General features: G+C 42.7%; 2 protein-coding genes and 1 long non-coding RNA gene across 3 annotated transcripts in view; 1 reads left to right on the forward strand and 2 right to left on the reverse strand.

Moving 5' to 3' along the window:
* Positions 1–1,176: 1,176 nt before the first annotated feature.
* Positions 1,177–7,582, reverse strand: nxnl1 (nucleoredoxin like 1). Its single transcript, XM_072248140.1, has 2 exons — positions 7,257–7,582; positions 1,177–1,453 (listed from the first exon to the last, which is right to left on the reverse strand). The coding sequence occupies exons 1-2, from the start codon at positions 7,580–7,582 to the stop codon at positions 1,177–1,179; spliced, it is 603 nt and encodes a 200-aa protein (XP_072104241.1).
* Positions 7,583–8,321: 739 nt separating this feature from the next.
* LOC140191109 (uncharacterized) overlaps positions 8,322–25,998 on the reverse strand; it is a 43,024-nt gene continuing 25,347 nt past the window's right edge. The window contains exon 3 of the long non-coding RNA XR_011883749.1: positions 8,322–9,212. This is a non-coding gene — a long non-coding RNA (uncharacterized lncRNA). The remainder of the gene's footprint in view (positions 9,213–25,998) is intronic.
* Positions 24,935–25,998, forward strand: part of LOC140191108 (very-long-chain enoyl-CoA reductase) — an 84,807-nt gene continuing 83,743 nt past the window's right edge. Inside the window, exon 1 of the mRNA XM_072248211.1 lies at positions 24,935–25,017. Within this exon, the coding sequence (XP_072104312.1) occupies positions 25,003–25,017 (15 nt within the window). The 5' untranslated portion in view covers positions 24,935–25,002. The remainder of the gene's footprint in view (positions 25,018–25,998) is intronic.

Genomic DNA, 25,998 nt, shown 5'->3' on the forward strand with positions numbered 1-25,998 from the left:
GTAGTACCTCAGCTCATTGTTCCAATAACCCGCTTGGGTCCCATTGTCCTTCAAGAGAACCTGAATGTAAAAGGAAGTCAGTAATTAACAAAAGATGGAATGATTTTTATTTTGGATTTAGACATACAGCTCAGTAACAAGTTCTGTCCAACAAGCCCACGGTGCCCAGTTAGACCCATGTGACCAACCAACCCAGTAACCTGTGCTTCTTTGGAATGTGGGAGGAAACCAGAGCATCTGGATGAAACGCTTGCCATCACAAGGAGAACACAAAAACCCCTTACGGACAGCAGCGGAACTGAATCCAGGTCACTGGCACCATATTAGGGTTTACACTAACCACCATGCTGCCTCCGACTCAGTACTGATGGCCCTCACCCCCCCCCCCAACGTTTAAATGGAGTAATCATTAAATGAGTTAAAACAATGTTAGAAAACAACAGAAAGAGTAGTGTCTTAATTGTCAAGGTAAACACAGAGACTGTTCTGCACAACGTTACAAGTGGAAGGTGTACACAAGCATACATCTGAAAATGAAATTTCGTAGCTTTGCTTCATGTATGCAACTGAAGTTCAAAATCAGCGAAAATGTGGTAGATACAAAGGTCTTTTGTGTTTAGCTGTTATGGACGGCCCATTGTAAAGTGTAACTCAGGATTGCTGTCACTAGTACAAAGTAAAAAAAAATTATCACCCCAGGTTTAATTAAATCAAACTTAACCATTCTCAATTGCTCTGCCTGTACATTCACGGAAAGGGTACTCTTGCAGTTTGGAAGCCTCTTGCATCTGGTTTGTTCTCTGACTACCTTTGCCTCTGATTATACTGGGGGTCAGTTAGGAAAATGCTTTCACTTTATCAGAACCTGTTACATTAGGAATTCTCTGGATTTAGATTATAATGCGTTGCTTGATACTAATTTAGCTATGTTGTATATCTGTATTTTTAATTTTCCCTTGTTAATTCATTTCTTGATGAAGTTGACAGGTTAATTGTATTCAGTAGGCTGAAGCTGAGTTATTTTCTCCTGAGGTGAGAGAAGGTTATGGTGGGAATGATTTATGCAATTTTGAGTTAATTATTACTCCTGGGATACGCTAACATAAGGGAATAAGGATGTATATGGCCTGGAATAGAAACTGGATAAACCACGAAAGGGTTGAACAGAAACGTTGGTCACTCTGTTTCATTGTCCCTCTCTGTGCCCGTCTTTTTAACTCTGTACTTGAGCTGCCTTAAGGGGTCTGTCAGAGTCTTCCAGGACCATTCCTCAAAATCTTCTGCCAGAAGGAAATTCCTGTCAATTATGTCCGACGCTTCCCACCAGTTCTTCAGACAATTCACCCCCATGGTGGAGATCTCTGCCACACCATTCCTGGTGATAAGATCTCCATTGGGTTTAAGAACAATGATGCATGGGATCTCCTTGACATCATACATTCTTTGTAAGTCTCTGGAATAGAAAAAATAAACATTCACTGAAATCCCTTATAAGAACAAATCAGAATTGTTGTAGTTCCTTTTACCCATTCATACTCAGGAACTAATGAACTTTTGAACTGCCCATTAGGAGCCCATTGACTATAGAGAAGTCCCAAATTGTAAGTAAGTAAATTGTAATTTGGTTTATTATTGTCACACGTAATGAGGTACAGTGAAAATCCTTGTTTGGTTTGCCCATATAGAATAGAACATCAGTGCAGTGAGGTAATAAGGATTCAAGGCACATTTATTATTAAAGAATGAATAAATTCTTGAGATGCAACTTGAGATTTGTCTGCTCATAGGCAGCCACAAAGCAAGAAACTTTAAAAAAAAGACCAAAAACCATTGCGCAGAGAAAGAGGAAAAAAACACAAAACACGCAAACAATAGAAGCAAGTCACCGGCATTCTGAACCAGATTGAGTTCCTGGATCCACTCCCAGAGCAATACGAGGAAAAATGACAAAAGATAACAAATTCTCATTTTACTTGAACATAGAAGAATATTGGCCCTTCAGCCCACGATTCTTGATGCCAATCTGAATGAGCTCCACTTGTCTGTGCATGATCTACGTTCCTCCATTCCTTTGATGTTCAACTACACAATATGAAGAGGCCATAGAGAGGTATTCCTGAATTTGGTTGGATTGAGTTGTTCTCCAGTCTTGGCGATGTACTTGCAAACATTTCATCACCATATGAGGAGATATCATCAGTGTGCTATTAATTATGGTGTGCCTTCCGAATGCTTGGCCTTTATATACTTTTCAATCAGCTGACACACCATAAATAACAGCACACTGATGATGTCTCCTTGCATGGTGACGAAACTTTTGCAAGTAAATTGCCAAGATTGGAGAACAACTCAATCCAACCATCAACCAGCTGAGCCACACACCTTCCAAATTATTTCCAATTCCTGAATTTGTTTCTCTCTCTCTAACCCTGTGGTTTTGTTTTATCCATGTTCCTTCTCCTGGAAGGTTGTATTGTATTCAGGGTATAGGTTGGTCATGATGCTTCAGTTATTATCGTGTGAAGAAGGGTTGATGAATTAGTTAGCGCTCATCTCTGCCCATTCACCATCCAAAGTCTCAGCTGCCATCCTGTAGACAGTCAATTCTGTGATTGTCTTCTCTTACCTACATTTACGTTACTCAAGCTGTAACAGTAAACTGTGTTCAGAATCTAAGCTGGAAACGAATATCCCTGATGTTTTCTATATTTGGTTTCAGTTGTAACAACTATGTACTAGAGGAACTAAGTGGGTCAAGCTGACTTCTAATCAGTCCATCCTTTGTACGATTGTGTCAGGCATTCTTTGCACTCTCTTTGGGAAATCTCTTTTCTGAGGAAGCTTCCTGGCAAAATTCCTAGAACTCACCATGTGCTTTGAATTAGTAGCATTAGAATCTCCTGTCTTTACTATAAAACCAGAAGCTTCTTATAGGATTAAACCCAGCAATTCAAATCCACAGCAAATACTGTTGATCAAAAGCAGGCTGAAAAGTGCCTGACTGGCAAGTGTGGTGACTTTTAGAGTGTCATAGGTTTTCTTCATTCAAGCGCTGACTCACCCAGAAGGTCTGGAAATTACTGGTTTGAGAAAGAGTGCCAGAGCTTCAGAGGATGTTGGCTGGAAATTAGGGTGTGCCATACACTGGGCTTATCATAGTATGGAGCAATGATAGTGCAGGAATAACCAGATGGGGTAGGTGGAGCTGCAAACGATCACTTAAACCACTTATAAATCCTCAATCTAAACCCTATTTCAGACCAAGTGGTCTCCTAGGAGAAGTAAATATAAAGATAATATACACAGCGGGCAGAGCTCAGTCCTGTTCTCAGGTGCTGTCTATGTGGAGTTGGCATGTTCTCCCTATGACCCATATGAGTTTCCCGACAGGTGGACTAGTGTCCTCCCGCAACCCAAAGACTTAAAGGTGGCTAGGTTAATTGGTCGGTGTAAGTTTCCTCTAGAATCTTGAGGGAGTTGATGGGAATGTGGGGAGAATAAAATGGGACCAGAATAGATGGGGTGGTTGGTGGCTAGGGTAGACTCAGTGGGCTGAGGTGAAGGCAATGTCAAATTCAAGTTCGTTTAATTTTCATTCAGCCATGCACATGAATGGAGCCAAATGAAACAGCACTTCTTTGGGGTGAAGGTGCAATACATAGTACCAACTATCACACACAGTGCATATAGTTATGAAAGCAAAAAAGAAATTGCAGTCACAATATATATATATTATAGCCCAAGTCTCTGAGTGTCATGGCCTACAGATTGATGGTGCAGCAGGCCTCATCACAGGCTACTGACCGAACACTGGAGGGCAGCGCCGATGGCTGGGGTCAGCCCCCAGCCCACACTGGCTCCGGTGTCTCCCCTGGGTGGCTGCAGCAGGTGACCCGGGCACGAGGGCCTAGTCCGCATAATAACTGAGCCCACGCAGCTCCCCCGCCATCAGTCTCACCAGTGAATACTCACAGTATTCTACATTACCAATGTCCAACAGGGTTCTGTGATCATGAGAAAAAGCCCAAGACAATCCTCTGCACCATTTGCTGGACTGCGCACCTCATCAGGAAAATGCAATGGGATTAGTGTACGAGTTGCTGGATGGTTGGCAGAGACCCGGTGGGTGAAAGGACTTGTTTCTGTGCTCTTAAAAAAATTTCTAATCTCTGTATAAGTCACCAATAACCAATAAATTGCTTGCAACCTAACCAAAACAGTTATAAGTCACTGGAACAAAGCAAAACCTGCAGAGCTTGAAAATCTGAAGTACAAATGGAAGCTGGATGCAATTGGCAGGTCTGGCAGTGTCAGTAGGGAGAGAAACTGGGCTGATGTTCCAGATCAAGTACTGTCATCAGAACTCAGTCTGAGAGGATGGAAGTGTATTAAGTTGTAGGCAAGGAGAGGTAGAGAAAACACAGGAAATGTCTGGATAAGCTGCAGACACAAGTTCCCAAGTTAACAAATACCTTAAATCCACCAGATGGAGAGGAAAAAAGTGGAATGAAGTACATTGAAGCAGTCATGTTGAGGGAGAAAGGTAAAAAAAAACGAAGCTATCTGAAATTCAGTGCTGCGTCTTGTTGGCTGCAATGTTTGGAAATAAAGAAAAATAAGGTGCTGTTCTTCCTCAACTTCTTAGATTGCCCCAGCAATACTCGATGCAAGTCCAGCTTAACCTTCCCATGGACATATTACAGGTTTCAGGACTTTGTATGAGATTTAACAATTTTCCCTCTCCCTCCTGTTGTAGTGTGACTGGGTGAATGGTCATAGCATCCTCTTTGTGGTGAAATAATGTAGTTTAAACACCAATGTAGGGGCAGATAGTTTATCTTGAAAGTAGTTCTGACTTGCTTGACCCTGCTGGCTTTGCAGCACCTGCCCCCCGCCCCCACCAGCTTCGCACTGCCCCGGCTTCAGCCCCACCCTCCCCACCCTCCATGATGCCCTACCCTGCAAATCGTCTGCCCCTCCTGCCTCACGCCCCTCTGCCGCATAACCCTACCCTGATTCGCTTCTTCTCTCTTCCTCCCCCCCATCTCACTCCTCTACCATCTTTATTCTCCCTCCCCATCACCCTCTCCCTTCCCCTCATGGAGACATGGTGAAGTTGACAAGATTAGAGAGGGGAGTGTCAGGGTTTACAGCCATGGCATCTGGTGGACTCTTAGAGATCTGGAAGAACCCTGGGATGGGGAACCGCAGAAATTTGGGTGCTGTAGATTTCAGAAATGAGGAGGAGCATGGTCACAGAGAGAGATGAAGATCATAGTTGGGAGCTTAATATCAAAGGACATACTTCATATCGAAAGGACAGGCAGGAAGGCGTAGATGGCAGTGTGGCTCTGTTGGTAAGAGATGGAATTGCATCTTTAGAAAGAGGTGACATAGGGTCAGAGAATGTCAAATCTTTGTGGATGGAGTTAAGAAACTGCAAAGGTAAAGAAACCATTATGGGAATCATATATAGGCCTCCAAATAGTAGCCAAGATGTAGGGTTGAGATTGCAAAGGGAGTTGGAAAGGGCATGTAATAAGGGTAATGTCACAATTGTAATGGGGGACTTCAATATGCAAGGGGATTGGGAAAATCAAGAGAGGGAATGTCACTTCACTCTTTAAGAAGGAAGGAAGGAAATAATAGGCTGATTAGCCTAACCTCAGTGGTTGGGAAAGTGTTGGAGTCCATTATTAAGGATGAGATTTTAGGATACTTGGAGACTAATGATAAAATAAGTCAAAGTCAGCATGGTTTCTCTAGACGGAAATTTTGCCTGACAAATCTTTTAAAGTCTTTCGAGGAAGTAACCAGCAGGGCGGACAAAGGAGAGGCAGCGGTTGTTATTTACTTGGATTTTCAGAAGGCATTTGATAAGGTGCCGCACATGAGCCTGCTTAACAATATAAAATCCTATAGTGTTACAGGAAAGATACTGGCATGGATAGAGGAATGGCTGACAGGCAGGAGGCAGTGAGTGGGAATAAAAGGGGCCTTTTCTGGTTGGCTGCTAGTGACTAGTGGAATTCTAGTGGGACCACTACTTCTCACATTATTTGTCAATAATTTAGATAATGGAATTGATGGCTTTGTGGCAAAATTGGCAGATGATATGAAGAGAGGTGAAGGATAGGTAGTGCTAAGGAAGGAGTGCGATTACAGCAGGACTTAGATAAATTGGAAGAACAGGTAATAAAAGTGGCATCTGGAATACAGTGTTGGGAAATGTATGATAATGCATTTTGGGAAAAGGAACAGTAGTGCGGACTATTTTCTAACTAGGGAGAAAATTCAAACATCAGAGGTGCAAAGGGACTTGGGAGTTCTTGTGCAAGACTCTTAGAAGTTTAATTTACAGGTTAAGTCTGTGGTAAAGAAGGCAAGTGTAATGTTGGCATTCATTTGAAGGGGAATAGAATATAAAAGCAAGGAGCTTATGCTGAGCCTTTATAACCTGGTCAGGCCACACTTGGAGTTATGTTCACAGTTTTGGGCCCCATATCTCAGAAAGGATGTGATGTCATTGGAAAGAATCCAGAGGAACTTCACGAGGATGATTCTGGGAATGAAGGGGTTAACATATGAGTAGCATTTTGCAGTTTTAGTCTTGTACTCACTGGGATTTAGAAGAATGCCGGGGGAGGGGGTGATCTCATAGGAATCTACTGAATGTTGAAAGGACTAAATGAGGTGGATGTGGAGAGGATGTTTCCTCAGGGCCAAAAGGCCTGTTTCTGTGCTGTAGTTTTTTCTATGGTTTCTATGGTGGTGGTGTCCAGAACTAGAGGGCACAGCCTCAAAATTGAGGAGTGACCCTTTAGAACAGAGTTAAGGAGGATTTTTTTTTTTAGCCAGAGACTAATGACTGTGGAAACCAAGGCAGTGGGTACATAAAGTGAAAATTGATAGTTTCCTAATTGGTCAGGACATCAAAAGTTATGGCGAGAAGGCAGGTGTATGGGGTTGAGAGGGATCCGGAATCAGCCATAGTGGAATGGTGGAGCAGACTCAATGGGCTGATTGGCTTAATTCTGCTCCTATGTCTTATGGTCTTAAATGAAGTCAAAAAATAAAATTTTAAGACCACGGCATTGTTTTTCCGAAGAGGATGTTGATTGTGTACTGGATTTGGTGCAAATTAACATGTCAGGAGGCAGGGTTTAAGATGATCATGGCTTTCATTTACTTATCGCAGAGCTTTCTGCAGGTTAGACAGTAAAAATCTCCTCGTCCCATCAGGGTGAAGTCCTTACCTTTTGTATTTGTCCTGGAATGGTAGAAAGAGCCACTTCCTATGCAGTGTCTTGAGGAAACACTGCTGCTTCTTCTCAGTCTGATCCTGGGAAACATACACCAGCACTAGCTGAGCTGCTCGAAGGACGTAATATTCATCCATCAGCCGTTTGGAGAAGTCCTGCAGTGCAGGAGCGAACGCCTGGCATCTGGGGCAGTCGCTTGAACCGAAGTACAGGAGCACCACCTTGTTGCGTAGCGTGTTGTCCAGCTGCTGCTGGGTGTCAAGTTCGTCTCTGTCCCTGTTATTCTTTATCAAGGTTACTCCCGTGAACAGGTCCACCATGGTGATCAGTCTGTAGCAACCTCGGACGCAATATCAGATTTATCCTGTCGGGATCTTTGCGAATGCTTCTTTAGTTCTCCATCTCACTCTGATACCAGCCTATTACACCGTTCTACTGAAGCTCAGCAGAAGCTTAAGGAATAGCATTTAATCCTTTCTACTGGGGACTTTACTGTTTCCTGTCCTCGTTGTCCAATCTTGTTTACTGATATTGAACTTAATAGCACCGTGACAGAGTCAATCATAGGCAGTGCTCCATTTTCTTAGTAAGAAGGTACCAGTAATAGTCCTGGTGTAGCTATTCACGCCTCATCCAGACATACATTTTGTTTCATTACATTTCTTAATGCCAGACACATTTCCCATTTATCATTTATGAAGAACCAACTTGCCTGGCTTAACTAGTCCATGCCAGTGGCTGTGCATTGCAAGAGGAGAGGCTCTTGCAGACACATTCATCCATTAGCATAGTTATCTACCATTACCTTCTTCTGAAGCTTTCCCTGAAAATGCTTTTGCACTATTTATAGTGATTGCACATTTTAGATCAGAGTTATTGACTAAACACAAGTCCATCGAAACATGCAGTCAAATGCTGTGCTTGCGTATACCGTCTGAAGATGTGCTGGGGGCAGCCTGCAGGTGTTGCCATGCATTCTGGTGTAAGACACGATGTTTTGAAGTTCAAAACGTAACATTAAGTTAAGTCAAAGAAAACACGGGAGTCCGGGAATGCAAGTTAAACTAAGTTTATTTTTAACGAGGAGCGCTGTGTAACATGGTAGTGTGATGGTGTATGCAATTAATATATCTTTACATATAACCCATAATTAATTTAAATAGTATATATACACATACACACACACACATCCAAGGTTACTCAGTTGTTGTAGAATACACCTCTGGTGCTACTTGGACACGTCTTCAGTGATGAACCTGGGGTTAGAGGGTGTTTCGGGTCTTTAATCATCAGACACCCTCGCCCGGTCGACCCAGCCGGGGGTGATCAGCCCCCGACTTGTGTCCAAAGTATTACATACGTAACACACAGCATGCCCACAATGTTCAGCAGACCAACAGGCAACCAACATAGAACAAGCAAATAACAGCAAAATAAACCCCTCCCCCCCCACCTACACACACAAAAGTGGGCCCCCAACCCAAGTACAGGCTGCATCCAGGCCTATAACCTTCAGACTGTGACTCCAGTCTTGCAAAGATCGGACCTCCAACCTCCAAATCCACCAGCCTCGGGGCTTTGACCTGTGGGCTTTGGCCTTCAGGCCTCTGGACTCGTTCACCTTTCTCCTAAGTTCCCTGTAGGACATATTGATAATTTCTCTGTAATGACGGGCTCTATTTTTTTGATTCTTCTCCCAACGTCACTGTCCTCCTTCCAGTTTGCTCCTTTCTCCCTCCTCCGTGAGATTTACTCCGCTCTCCACAGCGGAGGCTGTGGGCCTGCTCCGGCTGTTCTGGGCTTTGGGTCTATGGACTCACTTTCGTTCTGAATGCCATCGCTTGCTTTTGTTGTTTGCACAATTTGTGTTTTTTCTCTCGCTTTCTACATTGGGTGTTTGTTAGTCTTTTTTTATAATGCGCTCCTTTGGATTTCTTGTTTTGTGGCTGCCTGTAAGGGGACAAACCTCAATGTCATATAATTTATATACACTTTAATAATAAATGTATTTTGAACATTGAGCACCTGTCTACAGCTCATCTCCATACTATTGCAATCAAGGATATTCCCTTTGTCCTATCCACCCCTTTCACATTAGCTCTGATCTCTTACAATAATAACATTTAAAACCAATTTGGCCAGGTACACGTTTAAAGAGATATGGGTGAAACACAGGCAAGTGGGTCTAGCTTAGATGAAAATACTTGTGGGCATGGGCACACTGATCCAAAGAATTGTATCCACACTCTGTGACCCTTTCCACAGATGCTTTCTGACCTGCTAAGTACTTTCATCTTTTTCCTGTTTTTACTTCATATTTTCAGCATCTGCAATTTTTAGGAAAAAAAATTAAAATCTCTTCATTTTTGAAAAAGGATCTAATCCTTTCCCGGTGTATATGATGAATAAACTCTTCTTGGGCTTCCAGCTGGGTACCAATGTCATCCCTGAAGATGATAGAGTTAGCCATTGAAACCTTGGTTAAAATCGATACCTACCGGACTAGTCTTGCCCAGTTATCATCCCTGATTAAGATGGCAGAGTTTGTCATCAAAACATCAGTTAAAATCGATACCTGTACCTGGCTGGAAGCCCAGGAAGAGTTTATTCATCACTTCATTATTTTTTTTTGACAGGGACCTATTGGCCAGTGGCTGCAGCAGATGGTGTGGAAGTTAAATGCCGATTCTTCCAGCACAGTTCGTTCTGCTCCAGTGGTTCCAGCTGCTGGGGAGAGGTCACCACCTGGAAATATTAATTCAGTTTCTCTTTTCTCACTCTGATCATTTTTTTATTTCAGATTTTCACCTGCAGTATTTAAATTTTGTGTGTACTCTTGACGATCTGGTATCGGAAATGCGGATGGTTCACTTATTAGCCTGGACCACGAGATGGCGATCCAGAGTACAGGTGGGGTCTATAGCGCAGCTGTGGCCTAGGTCTGGGTGGGTGTTTGGCTGGAGTCAGAGTTGGTGCTTGGGACACTGGGGGTCGGGAACATGGGCAAGTTTGCAGCCAGAGTTGGGTCCACAGTGCTTTTTACATTTCTCACTTATAGTCACCAGGTTCACCTGAAAATTTATTACATGACCATGCACATATAAAAATGATAACAGTGTGCTTGTGTGTTAACTGGAATAACGTAAAACGGTTCAGAAAATCTGCTTGTCTGGTGCTATATGAAAGTTGCAAAGGTGCTGGATTATTGGAATCATACTGTACCACTGTTGAGATTGCTGTAGAAATTGTGCCAGCCAGTTTGGTTACAACAATGTATATCTATTCGGAGAAGGAAAACTCTGATTTTAAACCTCTGCTGCCTTGCGACCATACCCACCCATGGGAGAGGCTTCAGGAGTAAACCCCGAGGAAGAAATCTGGAGCTGGGGTCCCTAAGGCAGTTTGATGTTGTTTACAGTTTCACTCTGACAAACTCTGCGATGACACTGGTGCCAAGCTGTATCGGCGCTTGCCTTTCCCTTGGACTACATCAGTGACATGGAGAGGGGAACCTGCTGCGTTGGCAACAGCGGTTCTTCAAATCTTCCCGCCCATGCTTGTGCCCTGGAGAGGATACAGTCCACCAGAGGCGCAAACCTGTGATTCCCTGGGATTGATGGCTGCTTGCTATATATATATATATATATATATATATATACACACACACCATCAAATGAGACAATGTTTCTCCAGACTAGAGTGTAAAGGACAGTAGTACATATAACACACAATAACGTAGGAGAGTAAGAAATAAATCTACAAATAAATTATGCATAAATAAAGGTGTTGCTCCTTCACTCTGAGGAGGAAATGGGGAATGGTTAGTAACGGGGAAAAGTATATGGTCTCTGAATCTGAACAGAGAGTTGGGACCTGAATAGAGAATGGACATTGTATATTGGATCATGGCTAAAGTCTGAATTCTACGCGGTGCACTGTCAGTCTCTTAATACCAGTTTGAGGAAAAGGATTGGAACATATGGTGATGTTTATAAGAACAGATTAGAGACCGAGGCAGTAATTTGAAATGGCAAAGAGACAAGGAATGTGAACAAATGGTGGGAGTTAACATCAGCTGTTATGTGTGTTTGCTTTCTCTTTTACAGCTGTTGCCAGTGTGGTTTATAAATGAATATTAAATTTGAGATTTGGATGGTATTAAAAAGAAAGCAGACAATAAAAGCTAAACAGGACTAGCTTTTGGTCGACAACTAAACAATGGCAGAGAGGGGCTTTGGACAAGAATGTAAAAAGGATATCAAAACCAACACAGGAGATTTTTTTCCCAATTAATTTAGGGAATAATGTGGCTTCTTGAAAACTGGTTTTGGTCATACAGAACACAGCAGAAAACTGTATATCCTGCTTTATCCTTTGGCAGTCTTCTACACTATCCAAAACTCTTCCAGTCTCTAGCAGATTGTTTGTTGCTCCTGATTCCAGCATCTGCAGTTTCTTGTGTATCCATAGTAACCACTGGCAATAGTGAACATCGAAGAACAGGAAGACTGTAATGTACACCCAAAGATCCCTGAAAGTGGCAGCATACATAAGTAAGGTGGTGAACAAGGCATTTTTGCTTTCTTACTTATACCTAAACACCAAAGCGTGTTAAAAATCTTTACATAATAACGTCATCGCATCAGACCAGCCTCTTAAAGTGAAACCCTGAACTCAATGTCGGTGGTTGTGAATTTATGGACTTTTCTCCCAATTATGTTACCCTACAATACCTCATAGCCTAAGTTCATGGTGGTTATGGTATAGCATTATTGTTTAAACCACACCTGGACTACCATGTGGAGTACCCAATCACTAGTAAGGACATTCTGCATCAGTCTTCACTGTGGAAGACACCATCAGTATGCTAGAAATTCAAGAGTGTCTGGGGTGGAAGTTGTTGTGACTAAAGAGAAGATGCTTGGGAATCTGAAAGGTCTGAAGACAGATAAGTCCCCTGGACCAGATGGTCTGCACCCCAGGGTTCTGAAAGGGGTTGCTGAAGAGCACATGGAGGCATGAGTAATGATCTTTCAAGAATCACTGGATTCTGGAATGGTTTGGAAGGACCAGAAATTTGTAAATGTCACTCCACTCTTTAAGAAGGGAGGGAAGCAAATGCCAGGAAATTATAGGCCAGTTAGCTTGACTTCTGTGGTTGGAAAGATGTTTCAGTCCATTATTAAAGATGAGGTATCGGGGTACTTGGAGGCACATGATAAAATAGGTTGAAGTCAGCATGGTTTCCTTAAGGGGAAATCTTGACTGCCAAATCTGTTGGAATTCTTTGAGGAAATAACAGTGAGGATAGACAAAGGTGAGTCAGTGGATGTTTTAACTTGGATTTTCAGAAGGCCTTTGACAAGTTGGCACACATGAGGCTGCTAAACAAGATAAACAGGAAAGATATTAACATCAATAGAAGATTGCCTGACTGGCAGGAGATGAGGAATGGGAATAAAGGGGGCCTTTTCTGGTTCTGAAGGGATCAGTGTTGGGACCACTTCTTTTCATGTTATATGTCAAGGATTTGGATGATGGAACTGAAGGATTTGTGGCAAAGAATGCAGGCAATACCAAGATAGGTAGACAGGCAGGTAGTTGAGGAAGTGAGAGTCTGCAGAAGGACTTAGATCAGGTGGGCAAAGAAGTGGTAGATAGAATATGGTGTAGAGAAATGTATGGTCATCCCCATTTATGGTGTGGCTGAAGAAATAAACGTGTAGACTACTTTCTAAATGAGAAAATTCAGAAATCGGAGATGCAAACGGACTGGTGAGTCTTCATGCAGTATTACTTAAAGGTTAACCTGCAGGTTGAGTCAGTGGTGAGGAGGGGAAATGCAATGGTAGCACTCATTTCAAGAGGACTAGAAGCTTTATAAGACATTGGTCAGAATGCACTTGGAGGATTTTGAACAATTTTAGGTCCCTTATCTAAGAATAAATTAAACCATAAGACCTGGGAGCTGAATTAGGCCATTCGAGTCTGCTCTGCCATACCATTATGGCTGATCTCGGATCCCACTCAACCCCATACATCTGCCTTCTCACCATACCCTTTGAGGCCCTGACAGGTCAGGAAACGACCAACTTCCACCTCACACATACCCACGGACTTGGCCTCCACCACAGTCAGCGGAAGAGCATTCCACGCATTTACTACTCCCTGGCTAAAACAAATTCCTCCTTACCCCTGTTCTAAAAGGTCACCCCTCAATTTTGAGGCTGTGCCCTCTAGCTCTGGGTACTACCACCATAGGACACATTCTCTCTACATCCACCTTATCTAGTCCTTTCAACATTCGGTAGGTTTCAATGAGAACCCCCCCCCCCCCCCCACATTCTTCTAATTCACAAATAAAAGGCCTCCTTTTATTCCCACTGGCTGCCTCCTGCCTGTCAGCCATTCAACTATCCATGCTGGTATCTTAACTGTAACTCCACAGGATTTTATCTTGTTAAGTAACCTCATGTGTGGAACCTTATGAAATGCATTCTAAAAATCCAAAGCTGCAAAACACTCCTCATATGTTAACCCCTTCGCTCCCAGAATCAACCTTGTGAACATCCTCTGGACTCTTTCTAATGACAACACGTCTTTTCTGAGATATGGGGTCCAAGACTGTTGACAGTACTCCAAGTACAGCCTGGCTAGTGTCTTATTAAAGGCTAAGCATTATCTCCTTGCTTTTATGTTCTGTTCCCCTTGAAGTAAATACCAACTTTGCATTTTCTTTCTTCACCACAGACTCAGCCTGTAAATTAACCTTCTGGGGATCTTGCACAAGGACCCCTAAGTCCCTCTGCACCTCTGATGTTTGAACCTTCTCCCCATTTAGATAATAGTCTGCACTATTTTTCCTTTTATTAAAATGCATTATCATGCATTTCCAAACACTGTGTTCCATCTGCAACCTTTTTGCCAATTCTTCCAATTTGTCTAAGTCCTGCTGCAATTGTACTGCTTCCTCAGCACTACCTACCCCTCCACCTATCTTTGTATCATCCACAAACTTTCTCACAAAGCCATCAATTGCATTATCCAAATCACTGACAAACAATGTGTAAAGCAGCAGTCCCAATACTGACCCCTGAGGAATACCACTAATCACGGGCAGCCAACCAGAAAAGGCCTCCTTTTATTCCCACTGGCTGCCTCCTGCCTGTCAGCCATTCAACCATCCATTCTAGTATCTTTCCTGTAACGCAATAGGATTTTATCTTGTTAAGCAGCCTCATGTGTGGAACCTTATCAAATGCCTTCTGAAAATCCTAGTAAATGACATCCACTGCCCCTCCTTTGTCCATCCTGCTTGTTACTTCCTCGAAGAACTCGAACAGGTTTGTCAGGCAAGATTTCCCTCTACAGAAACCATGCTGACTTTGACTTATTTTATCATTTGTTTCCAAGTACCCTGAAACCTCATCCTTAATAAGAGACGCCAGCAGTTTCCCAGCCACAGAGGTCAGGCCAACTGGCCGATAATCTCCTTTCTTTTGCCTTCCTCCCTTCTTAATGAGTGGATTGACATTTGCAATCTTCCAGTCCTCCAGAACCATGCCAGAATCAAGTGATTCCTGAAAGATTATGACCAACGCATCCACTATCTCTTCAGCAACCTCTCTCGGGACTCTGGGATGTAGTCCATCTGGTCCAGGTGACATATCTACCTTAAGACCTTTGAGTTTGCCTAGCACATTTTCCTTTGTAATAGCAATGGCACTCACTCCTGCTCCCTGACACTCACAGACCTCTGGTACACTGCTTGTGTCTTCCTCAGTGAAGACAGATGCAAAGTACCCGTTAAGTTCATCTGCCATTTCTTTGTCCTCATTACTACCTTACCAGCATCATTTTCTAGTGGTCCAATATCAATGCTCACCTCCCTTTTATGCTTTATTTAACTGAATAAGCTTTTGGTATCCTGCTTTATATTATTGTCTAGTTTGCCCTTATATTTCATCTTTTTCCTTCTTATAGCTTTTTTAGTTGCCTTTTGTTGGATTTTGAAAGCTTCCCATCATCCAACTTTCCGCTCACTTTTGCAACCTTGTATGCCCTTTCCTTGGCTTTTGTGCAGTCCTTAATTTCCCTTGTCAGCCACGGTTGCCTACCCCTCCCATTTGAGAACAACTTCTTCTGTAGGACATATCTAAACTGTGGCTTGTGAACTATTCCCAAAAACTTCAGCTGTCTCTGCTCTGCCGTCATCCATGCTAGTATCCTTCTCCAATCCACCTGGGTAAGCTCCTCTCTCATGCCTCTGTAGTTTCCTTTATTCCATTGTAATACTGATACATGTGAGTTGCTTCTCCCTCTCAAATTGCAGTATGAATTCAGTCATATTATGATCACTGTCTCCTAAGTGTTCCTTTACATTGAGCTCCCTAATAAGATCTGGATTATTACACAACATCCAATCTAAGATGGCTTTCCCTGAGTAGGCTCAAGGACAAGCTGCTCTAAAAGGCCATATCGTAGACATTCAACAAATTCCCCCTCGTGATCTGAGACCAACCTGATTTTTCCAATCCCCTTGCATACTGGTTCCCCATTAAAATTGTGCCATTACCCTTATTACATGCCTTTTCCAGCTCCCTTTGTAAACTCAACCCTACATCTTGGCTGCTATTTGGAGGCCTATGTATGATTCCCATAATGTTTTTTTTCCACCCTTGCAGTTTCTTAACTGCACCCACAAAGATTTGACATTCTCTGACCCTATGTCACCTCTTTCTAAAGATGTAATTCCATCTCTTACCAGCAGAGCCGCACCACCACCTGTGCCTTCCTGCCTGTCCTTTCGATACAAGGTGTATCCTTTATGTTAAACTCCCAGCTTTCAGTCATGTGCCAGTGATGCCCACAACGTTATGCCGACCAATCTCTAACTATGCCGCGAGTCCGTCCACCTTATTCCAATGTGCCAGCATTGGAGACGGTCTTGAGAATGAGCCTGGAATAGTAGGATTAATGTATGTGGAGTGTTTGATGGCTCTGGGTTGTACTCACTGGAGTTTGGAAGAATGAGAGGGGATCTCATTAGTAGTCAGAGAAAATGTCACAACAGTGGTCAGTCCAGACAAACTGAAGAACTCATTTATTGGGGCATTTTGGGTGGAACTGAGCAATAAGAAAGGTTTGTCTGCATTAATAGGGCTATATTACAGACCACCCAACATCCTGCAGGATTTAGAGGAGCAAATTTGTAGTGAGATCGCTGACTGTTGCAAGAAACATAAGCTGGTGATACTGTAGTGGGTGATTTTAACTTTCCACATATTGACTGGACTTCTATACTGTAAAAAAAAAAGGCTGGATGGGAAAGAGTTTGTCAGATGTGTTCAGGAAAGTCTCTTTTAGCAGTTCCTAGAAGTTCCAACTAGAGAGAGTACAATACTTGCTCTCTGTCTAGGGAATGAGGCAGGCAGGCAGAAGTTGTGTAGGGGATCATTTTGCATTTTGTGATCACAATGCCATTAGCTTCAAGGTAATTATGGAAAAGGATAGGTTGAGATTCTAAATTGGAGAAAGGACAATTTTGATGATATCAGAAAGGATCTGGCAAGTGTGTATTAGTATAGCTATTTCCTGGCAAAGGTGCACTTGTTAAGTGGGAGGCCTTGAAAAGTGAAATATTGAGAGTTCAAACTTAGTGTGTTCCTGTCAGAATAAAATGCAAGGATAACTGGTTTATGGAACCTTGGTTTTTGAGAGATATTGAGGCACTGGTTAAGAAAAAGGAGATGCAAAGTAGGTAGGAACAAATGAGGTACTTAGGGATTATAAGACATGCGAGAGAACACTTGAGAAGGAAAGCAGGTGGACTAAAAGAAGACGTGAAGTTGATCTAGCAGACAAAGTGAAGGAGAATGCTAAGGACTTCTACAGATATATTAAAAGCAAAAGGATAGCAAGGGACAAAATTGGTCCTCTGGAAGGTCAGAGTGTAATCTATGTGTGGAGCTGAAAGAGATGGGGGAGAGATTCCGGTGAGCCTGACATCATCAGGAAAATTATTGTAAGGTATTCTAAAGGACCAGATATGAGTATTTGGAAAGACAGGGACTGATTAGGGAGTCGACATAGCTTTGTGTGTGGTAAGTTGTGTCCAACCAATCTAAGTTTAGATTTAGATTAGATTATGAGGCCACGCAGTCCTCATTTATTGTCATTTAGTAATGCATACGTTAAGAAATTATACAATGTTCCTTCAGAATGATATCACAGAAAACAAGACAAACCAAGACTGAAAAACTGACAAATAATTATAACATATAGTTATAACAATGTTATAACTATATATGGTATATGTTATACTATATACTATATATAGTATAACATACTATATATGTTATAGTATATTATAATATAACAATATATGTTATTATTATGTTAATAATAGTAACATACGAAGGGGTTAACATATGAGTGTTTTGCAGCTTTGGATTTTTAGAATGCATTTCATAAGGTTCCACACATGAGGCTGCTAAGAAGATAAAATCCTATGGTGTTACAGGAAAGATACTAGCATGGATGGTTGAATGGCTGACAGGCAGGAGGCCGCCAGTGGGAATAAAAGGGGGCCCTTTATTTGGGAATTAGAAGAATGTGGGGTTGGGGGGGATCTCATAGAAACCTACCGAATGTTGAAAGGACCAGATAAGGTGGATGTGTAGAGAATGTTTCCTTGGATGGTAGTACACAGAGCTAGAGGGCACAGCCTCAAAATTGAGGGGTGACCTTTTAGAACAGGGGTGAGGAGGAATTGAGTGTTTCAGCTATGAGGGGAGGTTGAAGAGGCTAAGTTTGTTTTCCTTGTAGAGAAATATGAGCTAGGAGAGGCGGGACCTTATTGAGTTAAACAAAATTATGAGTTGCATCGACAGATTAGATGATGAGAAACTTTTCACCGTTGCAGGGGTGTCAAGAAGGAGAGGACTAGAGGAGCAAGAAATTTTGATAGGATCTAGGTAAGAACTTTTTTCACCCATATGATGGTTGGAATCTGGAAGTCACTGCTTAAGAGGACGATGGAGACTGGTACTCTCTTATTTAGGAAATATCCTGCTGAGCCAGGACACAGAAAGCCACAGATCTGGTGCTAGCAAATTAGATCAGTGTAAATGGTTAGCATGGACATGGTTGACTGATGGTCATGTTTCTCTGCTGTCTGACTCTGTGACTTTAGTCAAAAGGTACAAATTCCAAGACTAGATCATTTCCAGCCAAGAGTTTTAGAAGAAGCAGGTGAGAACATTCTATGTATAAATTCCCAAGCTTTAGGGACTCTTTTTCGGATTAGAATTTCACACAAAGTCACACGGGTATTTAGGAAATTGGGGAATTATAGATCTGTAGGTCTATCATTTGTTCTGTACACATGCCTAGAGATTTTGATGAGAAACTGACTTTGAATGCTTCAAAAATGTTCATTGGACCAAGGAGAGTGTGGACTTTTAAAGAATAGGTTACCTTCGACAAGACTGATTCATTATTAAGGTAGTGGACAGGCAACTGCTTATGGATGCTATTTAGATTAATTTCCAGAACGTAATTGATAATGATCTACAAAGAGATTGCAGCTAAATTTAAAGCTCATAGAATTGAAGGAAAAATATTGACAGGTAGACACTACAAGTAGTGGTGTTAATTGGTCTATTTTAGAGTTTTTTCCTGCGATTTATGACCTGGAAATGAGATTGCAGAATATTAGTCAGTAGGTTGCTTGACCTGGCCTTAAAGTTGAATAAGCACATGGCTTGATGGTGGGTTGTTACCACCTTGGACACTGGAGAGTGATGAGAGTGGTGGACTGTTGGTGTTGAGCAATGTCCAGGTCTCAGTAGGAAGGTCACAATGGCTTGGAAGCCATGACCGAGGGTGGAGCCTTGAGTCTCAGAGAGAGGAGCAATAGCTTTCGGTGGTGCGTCCTGCTCTTGTGTAGCCCCCCCCCTAGCCACCCTCAGGGTCGCTCGGCTTGCTGTCATCTAGGGAAACAGCCCTCGGCCCTGCCAAACTGGATAATTAGTTTGTGTGGATGCTGTGTGATGTACCCCACCCCGCCCAAATAACAGACAATACACCAGATACGATTAAATGATTTACAGTTTATAGATATTACTGGAACTATATAATTAATAGAGAATAAAATATAAAAGGAAAATAAAAGGCGCCACACTTATCAAAGTTCAATCTCTTCGTGCACAAAACAGTTGGAGCTCAAGACCCTTCTTCTTCACCCTGCGACCCCTCGGACCACCTCGACCGGCCGCCTGGGACCAACAACGGTGATCGACCAGACGCTCCACACAAGTCCGTCTCTGTCTCCTCGCTGAACACCCTCCTCAGGGTCTGACCCCGTTAGCGGACATCACAGCACCTGGTCCATCCTCTGTCTCGCTCTCCCGCCTTCTGCCTTAAAACCCCGCGCATACAAATCTTCCGGATACACCAAAATCATAACAACTATCCCAAATTAATAGCAGCCTGCTATCTGTATTAACCCAAGCAAATGTCCAGCTAGAGACTTCCTCAGCATTTAACATAACAAAGAAACACTCCCGATTATAACATAACAAAGAAGCCATTTTAATTAGCCTCCGCAGTAACATAAAAGACGAAACCCCCTTACACTTGTATGGCAGCAATGTGTTTATAGTCATGTTAACCTGCAAGGATTAGAATTCATTCATTTAATCACAGGTCATATCATTTTATAATTAGGACCTGTACCTGATTGTTAAAGACAAAACTTCATCCTTGTTTCTATCAATAAAGTTATGTACATATTTCCCAGTGTCATCTTTTTCTAGCATTTATAATGCATTTACAAAACCTTTTACAAGCAACAGCATTACCTAATTCTCCATCCCAGAGGGCTGTGGATTCTCAGTCATGGGGTGTATTCAAGGATCAGATGGCTGGAGTGTTTGTCATTACAAGTTCGAGAGGACTGGCTGGAAAATGTTAGAGAGGGGTATGAACCATGATCTTACTGAACGGATGAGCATGCTCAGAGTCTATGGCTTTCTTCTGCTTCCATACATGTACACTCACACTATTATATGCATTAATTTTTGTACTATATTTATATTATCTAAGGCCACTGGCTTGATTCCTCTTTACAAACTGTTTTCTGGCCAACAAGCTACATGTTTTCGGAATCCAGTTTATTATGTCATGAAATTTGTTGTGTGGCCGTACTACAATGCAAGAGATAAAAAAATGAGTTTGTTACAATAAATAGTGCTAAACATGAATTTATAGTAGCACTGTCTGAAATGAGACAAGTCTTTGTAGCTTTAGTGTCTTACATGAGTCAATGTATTTCATCTCATATCCTGGACGTTTCTATGACTTTTGCATAGACTTAGCTGATGAAAATTTCATGCATGCTTTTTGATACTGAAATTACATTTTTAACGCTCTCTTAACTGGCCTCTTTCTTCCATTGACATGGATTCAAGTCTAATCTTTGGCAACACATTTGCTCATCTGCACTAATAGCACTCAATGGCAAGTTATTTTGTTTTAAAGCTTTTGTAGCACCTACAACAAGAGGCCATTCAACCCATCATGTCTGTGTCTGTTAAAAAGGAGCTATGCAGACTGATCCTACGTTCCAGCACCATGTGCAGGTCACAGATACTCAAGTACATATCTAAATACTGTTTTACTTTTTAAATATTTTTATTGATTTTGATTTCTTTATATATAGAATACAGAGTTCAGGAGAATACATATTATAAAACAAAAGACAAAATATAATACTACCAGATACAGTATATTGAATCACATTAACAAACTCCTTACTCTGTATTCATATGGATTAGATTAGTTTGTATATTAGAATATATTTAACAACTTAATTAAGAGAAAAAAGATCTACACCCACTACCAAAGCCGAAGCTGTTTGGGGAAAAAAAGAAACTAAATACTGTTTTAATATGATGAAGGGTCTCAGCCCGAAATGTTGACTGTTTACTCTGTTCCTTGGATACTGCCTGGCCTGCTGAGTTCCTCCAGCATTTTGTGGCTATCTTGACGGTTCCCGCTGCCATCACTGTTTCAGATAGTGAGCTCCAGACAGCCACCACTTCCTGAGGAATAAAATCTTCCTCTCTAATCCTTTTACCCAATTACTTTAAGTTTATGTTATTGTGTTCTCTTTTTTTTGCCTCGAATTGTTCCTCACAGCTACAATCTTCCATTTCAGAATTACAATTTTACGTTCACTTCCTCAAACACGATGATAGTCTACAGATAGTGGAAGTCCAAAGAAACACGCACAAAATGCTGGAGGAACTCAGCAGGCCAGGCAGCATCTATGGAAAAGAGTAAACAGCCGACATTTCGGGTTTCTGGTCTGTTTACTCTTTTTCATAGATACTGCAAAGCCTGCTGAGTTCCTCTGTCGTGTGTGTGTTGCTTTCCACTCAGTTCAGTGATTTAGGAGGTATTTTTCTCTTTTAATAGTGCTATATAGCAGGGGTATTATTTGAAATGTATCCTGCCTTCATCAAGTCACACAGTGGAAATACCCTTCAGCCGACTGTCCCCATTGATCACCAGCACCTATTGTAGGCTAATCATTACACCAATCTTATGTGAATCCCATTTTATTCTCCCTGCAACTCCTCCAAGATCCAACTGAAGGAGGGCAAACAATAGTGATCTGTTTTAACCTGCCAATGCAAATGCCTTTGGGATGCGGAAGGAAACAGGACCGCCGGGGTCAAAGGAGAACGTGCAAACGCCACACAAACAGCACTGGAGGTCTGGATTGAACACGGGTAACTGTGGCAGCGAGGCAGCAGCTCTACTAGTTGTGTTGCCCTGTACGTATTTTATCCTCTGTATACCTGCATCGTATAAACATTGTCCCTGTTTCTCCTGTAACATGTATACACTGGCCTGTGTTCTACTAGCCTTGTATATATGCACACTACCATGTGTGTGAAAGTGTATCCTGCATGAGTATTGTCCTGTGAACACCCATGGTGTATAGGTTTGTCTGTGTTTTTTCTTTGTTCCTTAAGGTTGTCATAGTGAGAGGGAGTAGCGGTGATAAGCTCCCACTATCTATTAAAAAAAAGCCCCAATGGCATGCATCTTAAATAGACTCTGACAAGCCTTGATGTGTGGCTTAGTTACTAAGCCTGACTGAACAGTTTCAGCTGCCAGGGGAAGGGGCAAAGGTGGATTACTGATGCCTTAAAACCAATTGCCTCGGGCAGAGGGGGCGTGCCGGCTGTGGTTGGCAGCTCATCTAGAAGGAAAATGCTGATCTCAAACCTCCGCTGCCTTGGGGCCATACCCACTCACAGGGAAGACTTTGGGAGTACCCTAAGGAAAAATTGAGAGCTGGAGTCCCTAAAGCATTCCGACGTTGAGTTCAACACTGACAGGCAACTTATACGATGGTGCTGGTTATAAAACTGTATCAGTCCCTGCCATTTCTTTGGATTCACCAGCTGTGTGGAGTTGGGGAGCCTATTGCATGGACAACAGTTTGTTCTCCATAATGTACTGTCCTGGCTTACAGAGACACAATAGAACAAAGAAATACAATTGAATCTATTAAAAACTGCACACAAAAACAACAGAAAAACAACCAACGTACGAAAGAAGATAAGCTGTGCAAATGCAATAAATAGATAGATGGATAAATAATACTGAGAACGTGTCCTTGAAAGTGAGTCCATACATTTTGCAATCAGCTCAGTGTTGAGGTGAGTGAAGTTATCCACACTAGTTCAGAAGCCTGATTGTTGAAGGGTAATTACTGTCATGAACCGGGAAGAGCGGGATCTAGGGCTGCCGTACCTCCTTCCCGATCGCAGTTGTGAGAAGACAGCATAGCCTGGTTGTTGGGGGGTCCTTGATGATGGATGCTACTCTGCTCTCTTGTGGCAGTGCTCCTTGTGGGGGGGGGGGGGCGGGGCTTTTCCTGTGACAGACTGAGTTATGTCCACCATTTTTTGCCTTGTGCATTGGTGCTTCCATGCCAGACTATGATGTAACCAGTCAGGTTTTGGTGGTGTTGAGTAAGAGGTTGTTGTGGCACCACTCAACCAGATTTTCAATCTCCCACCTATATGCCAATTTGTCACCTTTGATTTGGCCGACAAAAGTGATGTTGTCAGCAAACTTAAATATGGCATTGGAGCAGTATCTAGCCTCATAGTCAGAAGAATAAAGCCAGTAGAGTGGCGGGGGGGGGGGGACGTGGGGAGGGCAAGCACACAGTTGTGATTGTGGAGATGTTGTTGCAAATCTGAACTGAATTTGCAAGTGAGGAAATCGAGGATCCAGTTGCAGAGTTATCGAAGCCTAGCTCTTGGAGCTTATTGATTAGTCTCACGGGCATGATCGTGTTGACTGCTGAGTTGTAGTCAATGAAGAACGTCTGATGTATGCACCTTCACTGACCAGAAGTTTAAAGTTCAAAGTAAATTTATTATCAACATATATGTCACTATGTACCACCCTGAAATTAATTTTCTTGATTTACAGATGGTAGCTCAAATACCATCTGTAAATTTGCTGAGGATACAACCATTGGTGGTAGAATCTCAGGTGGTGACGAGAAGGCGTACAGGAGAGAGATATGCCAACTAGTGGAGTGGTGTCGCAGCCACACCTTGCGCTCAATGTCAGTAAGACGAAAGAGCTGATTGTGGACTTCTGAAAGGGTAGATAAAGGAACACATACGAATCCTCAAAGAGGGATCAGAAATGGAGAGAGTGAGCAGTTTCAAGTTCCTGGGTGTCAAGACCTTTGAGGATCTAACCTGGTCCCAACAGATTGATACAGCTATAAAGAAGGCAAGGCAGTGATTATACTTCATTAGGAGATTGAAAAGGTTTGGTATGTCAACAAGAACACTCAAAAACTTCTATAGATGTACTGTGGAGAGCGAGAGCATTCTGACAGGCTGCATCACTGTCTGGTATGGGGGCCTACTGCACAGGACCAAAAGAAGCTGCAGAGGGTCGTAAATTTAGTCAGCTCCATCTTGGGTACCAGCCTACAAAATATCCAGGACGTCTTCAGGCAGCAGTATCTCAGAAAGGCAGCGTCCATTATTAAGGATCTCCAGCACCCAGGGCATGCCCTTTTCTCACTGTTACCATCAAGTAGGAGGTACAGAAGCCTGAAGGCACACACTCAGCGATTCAGGAACAGCTTCTTCCACTCTGCTAAACGATTCTTTGGACACTCTCTCACTTTTTTAATGTACAGTATTTCTGTTTTTGCACATTTAAAAAAATCTTATACATAATTGATTTACCTGTTTATTAATCATTATTATTTTTTTCTGCTGGATTATGTATTACATTGAACTGCTGCTAAGTTAACAACTGTCAGGATACGTGCCGGTGATAATAAATCTGATTCTGAAGGTGGGGGTACCCACACCTCACTTGCTGCTCCTGTTGATAGAGGCACTAGCCAATAAATGCGCCTTCTCGCCGTTAAAATTTAGGATGTTCTGATTGGCTGCAAGGACAGGCCGTCTTCCCTATCGATTGGTCTCCTGGATGTACTTTTCCGTGGAACCTATTGGCTGAGAAGGAAAATCGGACCTTTGGACTGTGATTGGTGAATCGGGATTAAATGAGCATGGCGATTGGTCGATAGACGAAAAACGGAAGCTGTCACGTGATTGATCTGGAAGCCGAAGGTCGTTAGGTGGTTTGGAGCTTGCGGGATTGATTCATTATCGGCGCCATGAAACATTATGAGGTGAGGTAGAGGACAGGCGTCATTCCTGTGGAAGGGCAGTTGGATGGTGACAGCGGGCGAACGTTATCGGTGTTGTGAGATGGACGTGTTATTGTAAAGCGTGGTTAAAGCTGCCGCCTGAAACATCGTTATGTCGTGTATGCGCATGCGCCATTTGTCTGGGGACGTGTTTACGCATGCGTAGTTCATACTTTACCGACACTGCGCGTGTGTCTTGCACACCCGAGCGATGACTGTCGAGTGCCTCATAGGGAGGGAGGGTACTCCACAGGTCTTAATACTCGTACTGTTGCTAATGGTGATTCTCATTCTACCAATAAAATTTACTTCATGGTCATTTTAAACGAACGTAAGGTTTAAGATACATCTGATAACCACGTTATGTAGTCTGCAGTCATTCAAAGGCAGCAGTTTGACCCAGCTTGTCCTGCAGTTGTCCATATTCCTGTCTTGTGTACATGGTTGCAACGGGATCCGACCACCAAACACACCCTTACCTCTCCCCGCCACCCCCTGCTTTCCACAAAGATTGCTCCGTGCCCATTTGTCCCTTCCCACTGATACCCCACCTGGCACGTTTCCCTACAAGCGGCAGAAATGCTACATTACACCTGCCCATTCACTTTCTCCATTCGGGGCCCCAAACGGGCCTGCCAGATGAGGCGACACTTCACCTCCGAAACTGTTGGGGTCGTCTGTTGTATCCGGTGCTCCCAATGTGGCTGGGCTACATTGTTGAGACCCGAAAATCGGGAGACCGTTTTTTTCGAGCGCCTCTGCTTCATCTGCCAGAAGTGGAATTTCCAGGTCGCCAAACATTTTAATTCCCCTCACCATTCCCGTTCTGACATGTCAGTCGACGGCCTCCACTTTTGTTACAGTGAGGCCACTCTCAAGGTGGAGGTGCAACACCTCACGTTCTCTCGAGGTAGCCTCCAACCTGATGGCACAAATATCGGTTTCTCTTTCCAGTATTTTTCC

Source organism: Mobula birostris, chromosome 32, assembly GCF_030028105.1.
Source record: "Mobula birostris isolate sMobBir1 chromosome 32, sMobBir1.hap1, whole genome shotgun sequence".
Lineage (NCBI taxonomy): Eukaryota > Metazoa > Chordata > Chondrichthyes > Myliobatiformes > Myliobatidae > Mobula > Mobula birostris.

Excerpts from the sequence above, each read along its gene's own strand:
- nxnl1 (XM_072248140.1), bottom strand. The coding sequence starts at position 7,582 with ATGGTGGACCTGTTCACGGGAGTAACCTTGATAAAGAATAACAGGGAC. Across the intron at positions 1,454-7,256 it reads TTCCAGGACAAATACAAAAG|AGACTTACAAAGAATGTATG; the intron begins GTAAGGACTTCA and ends TTTCTATTCCAG.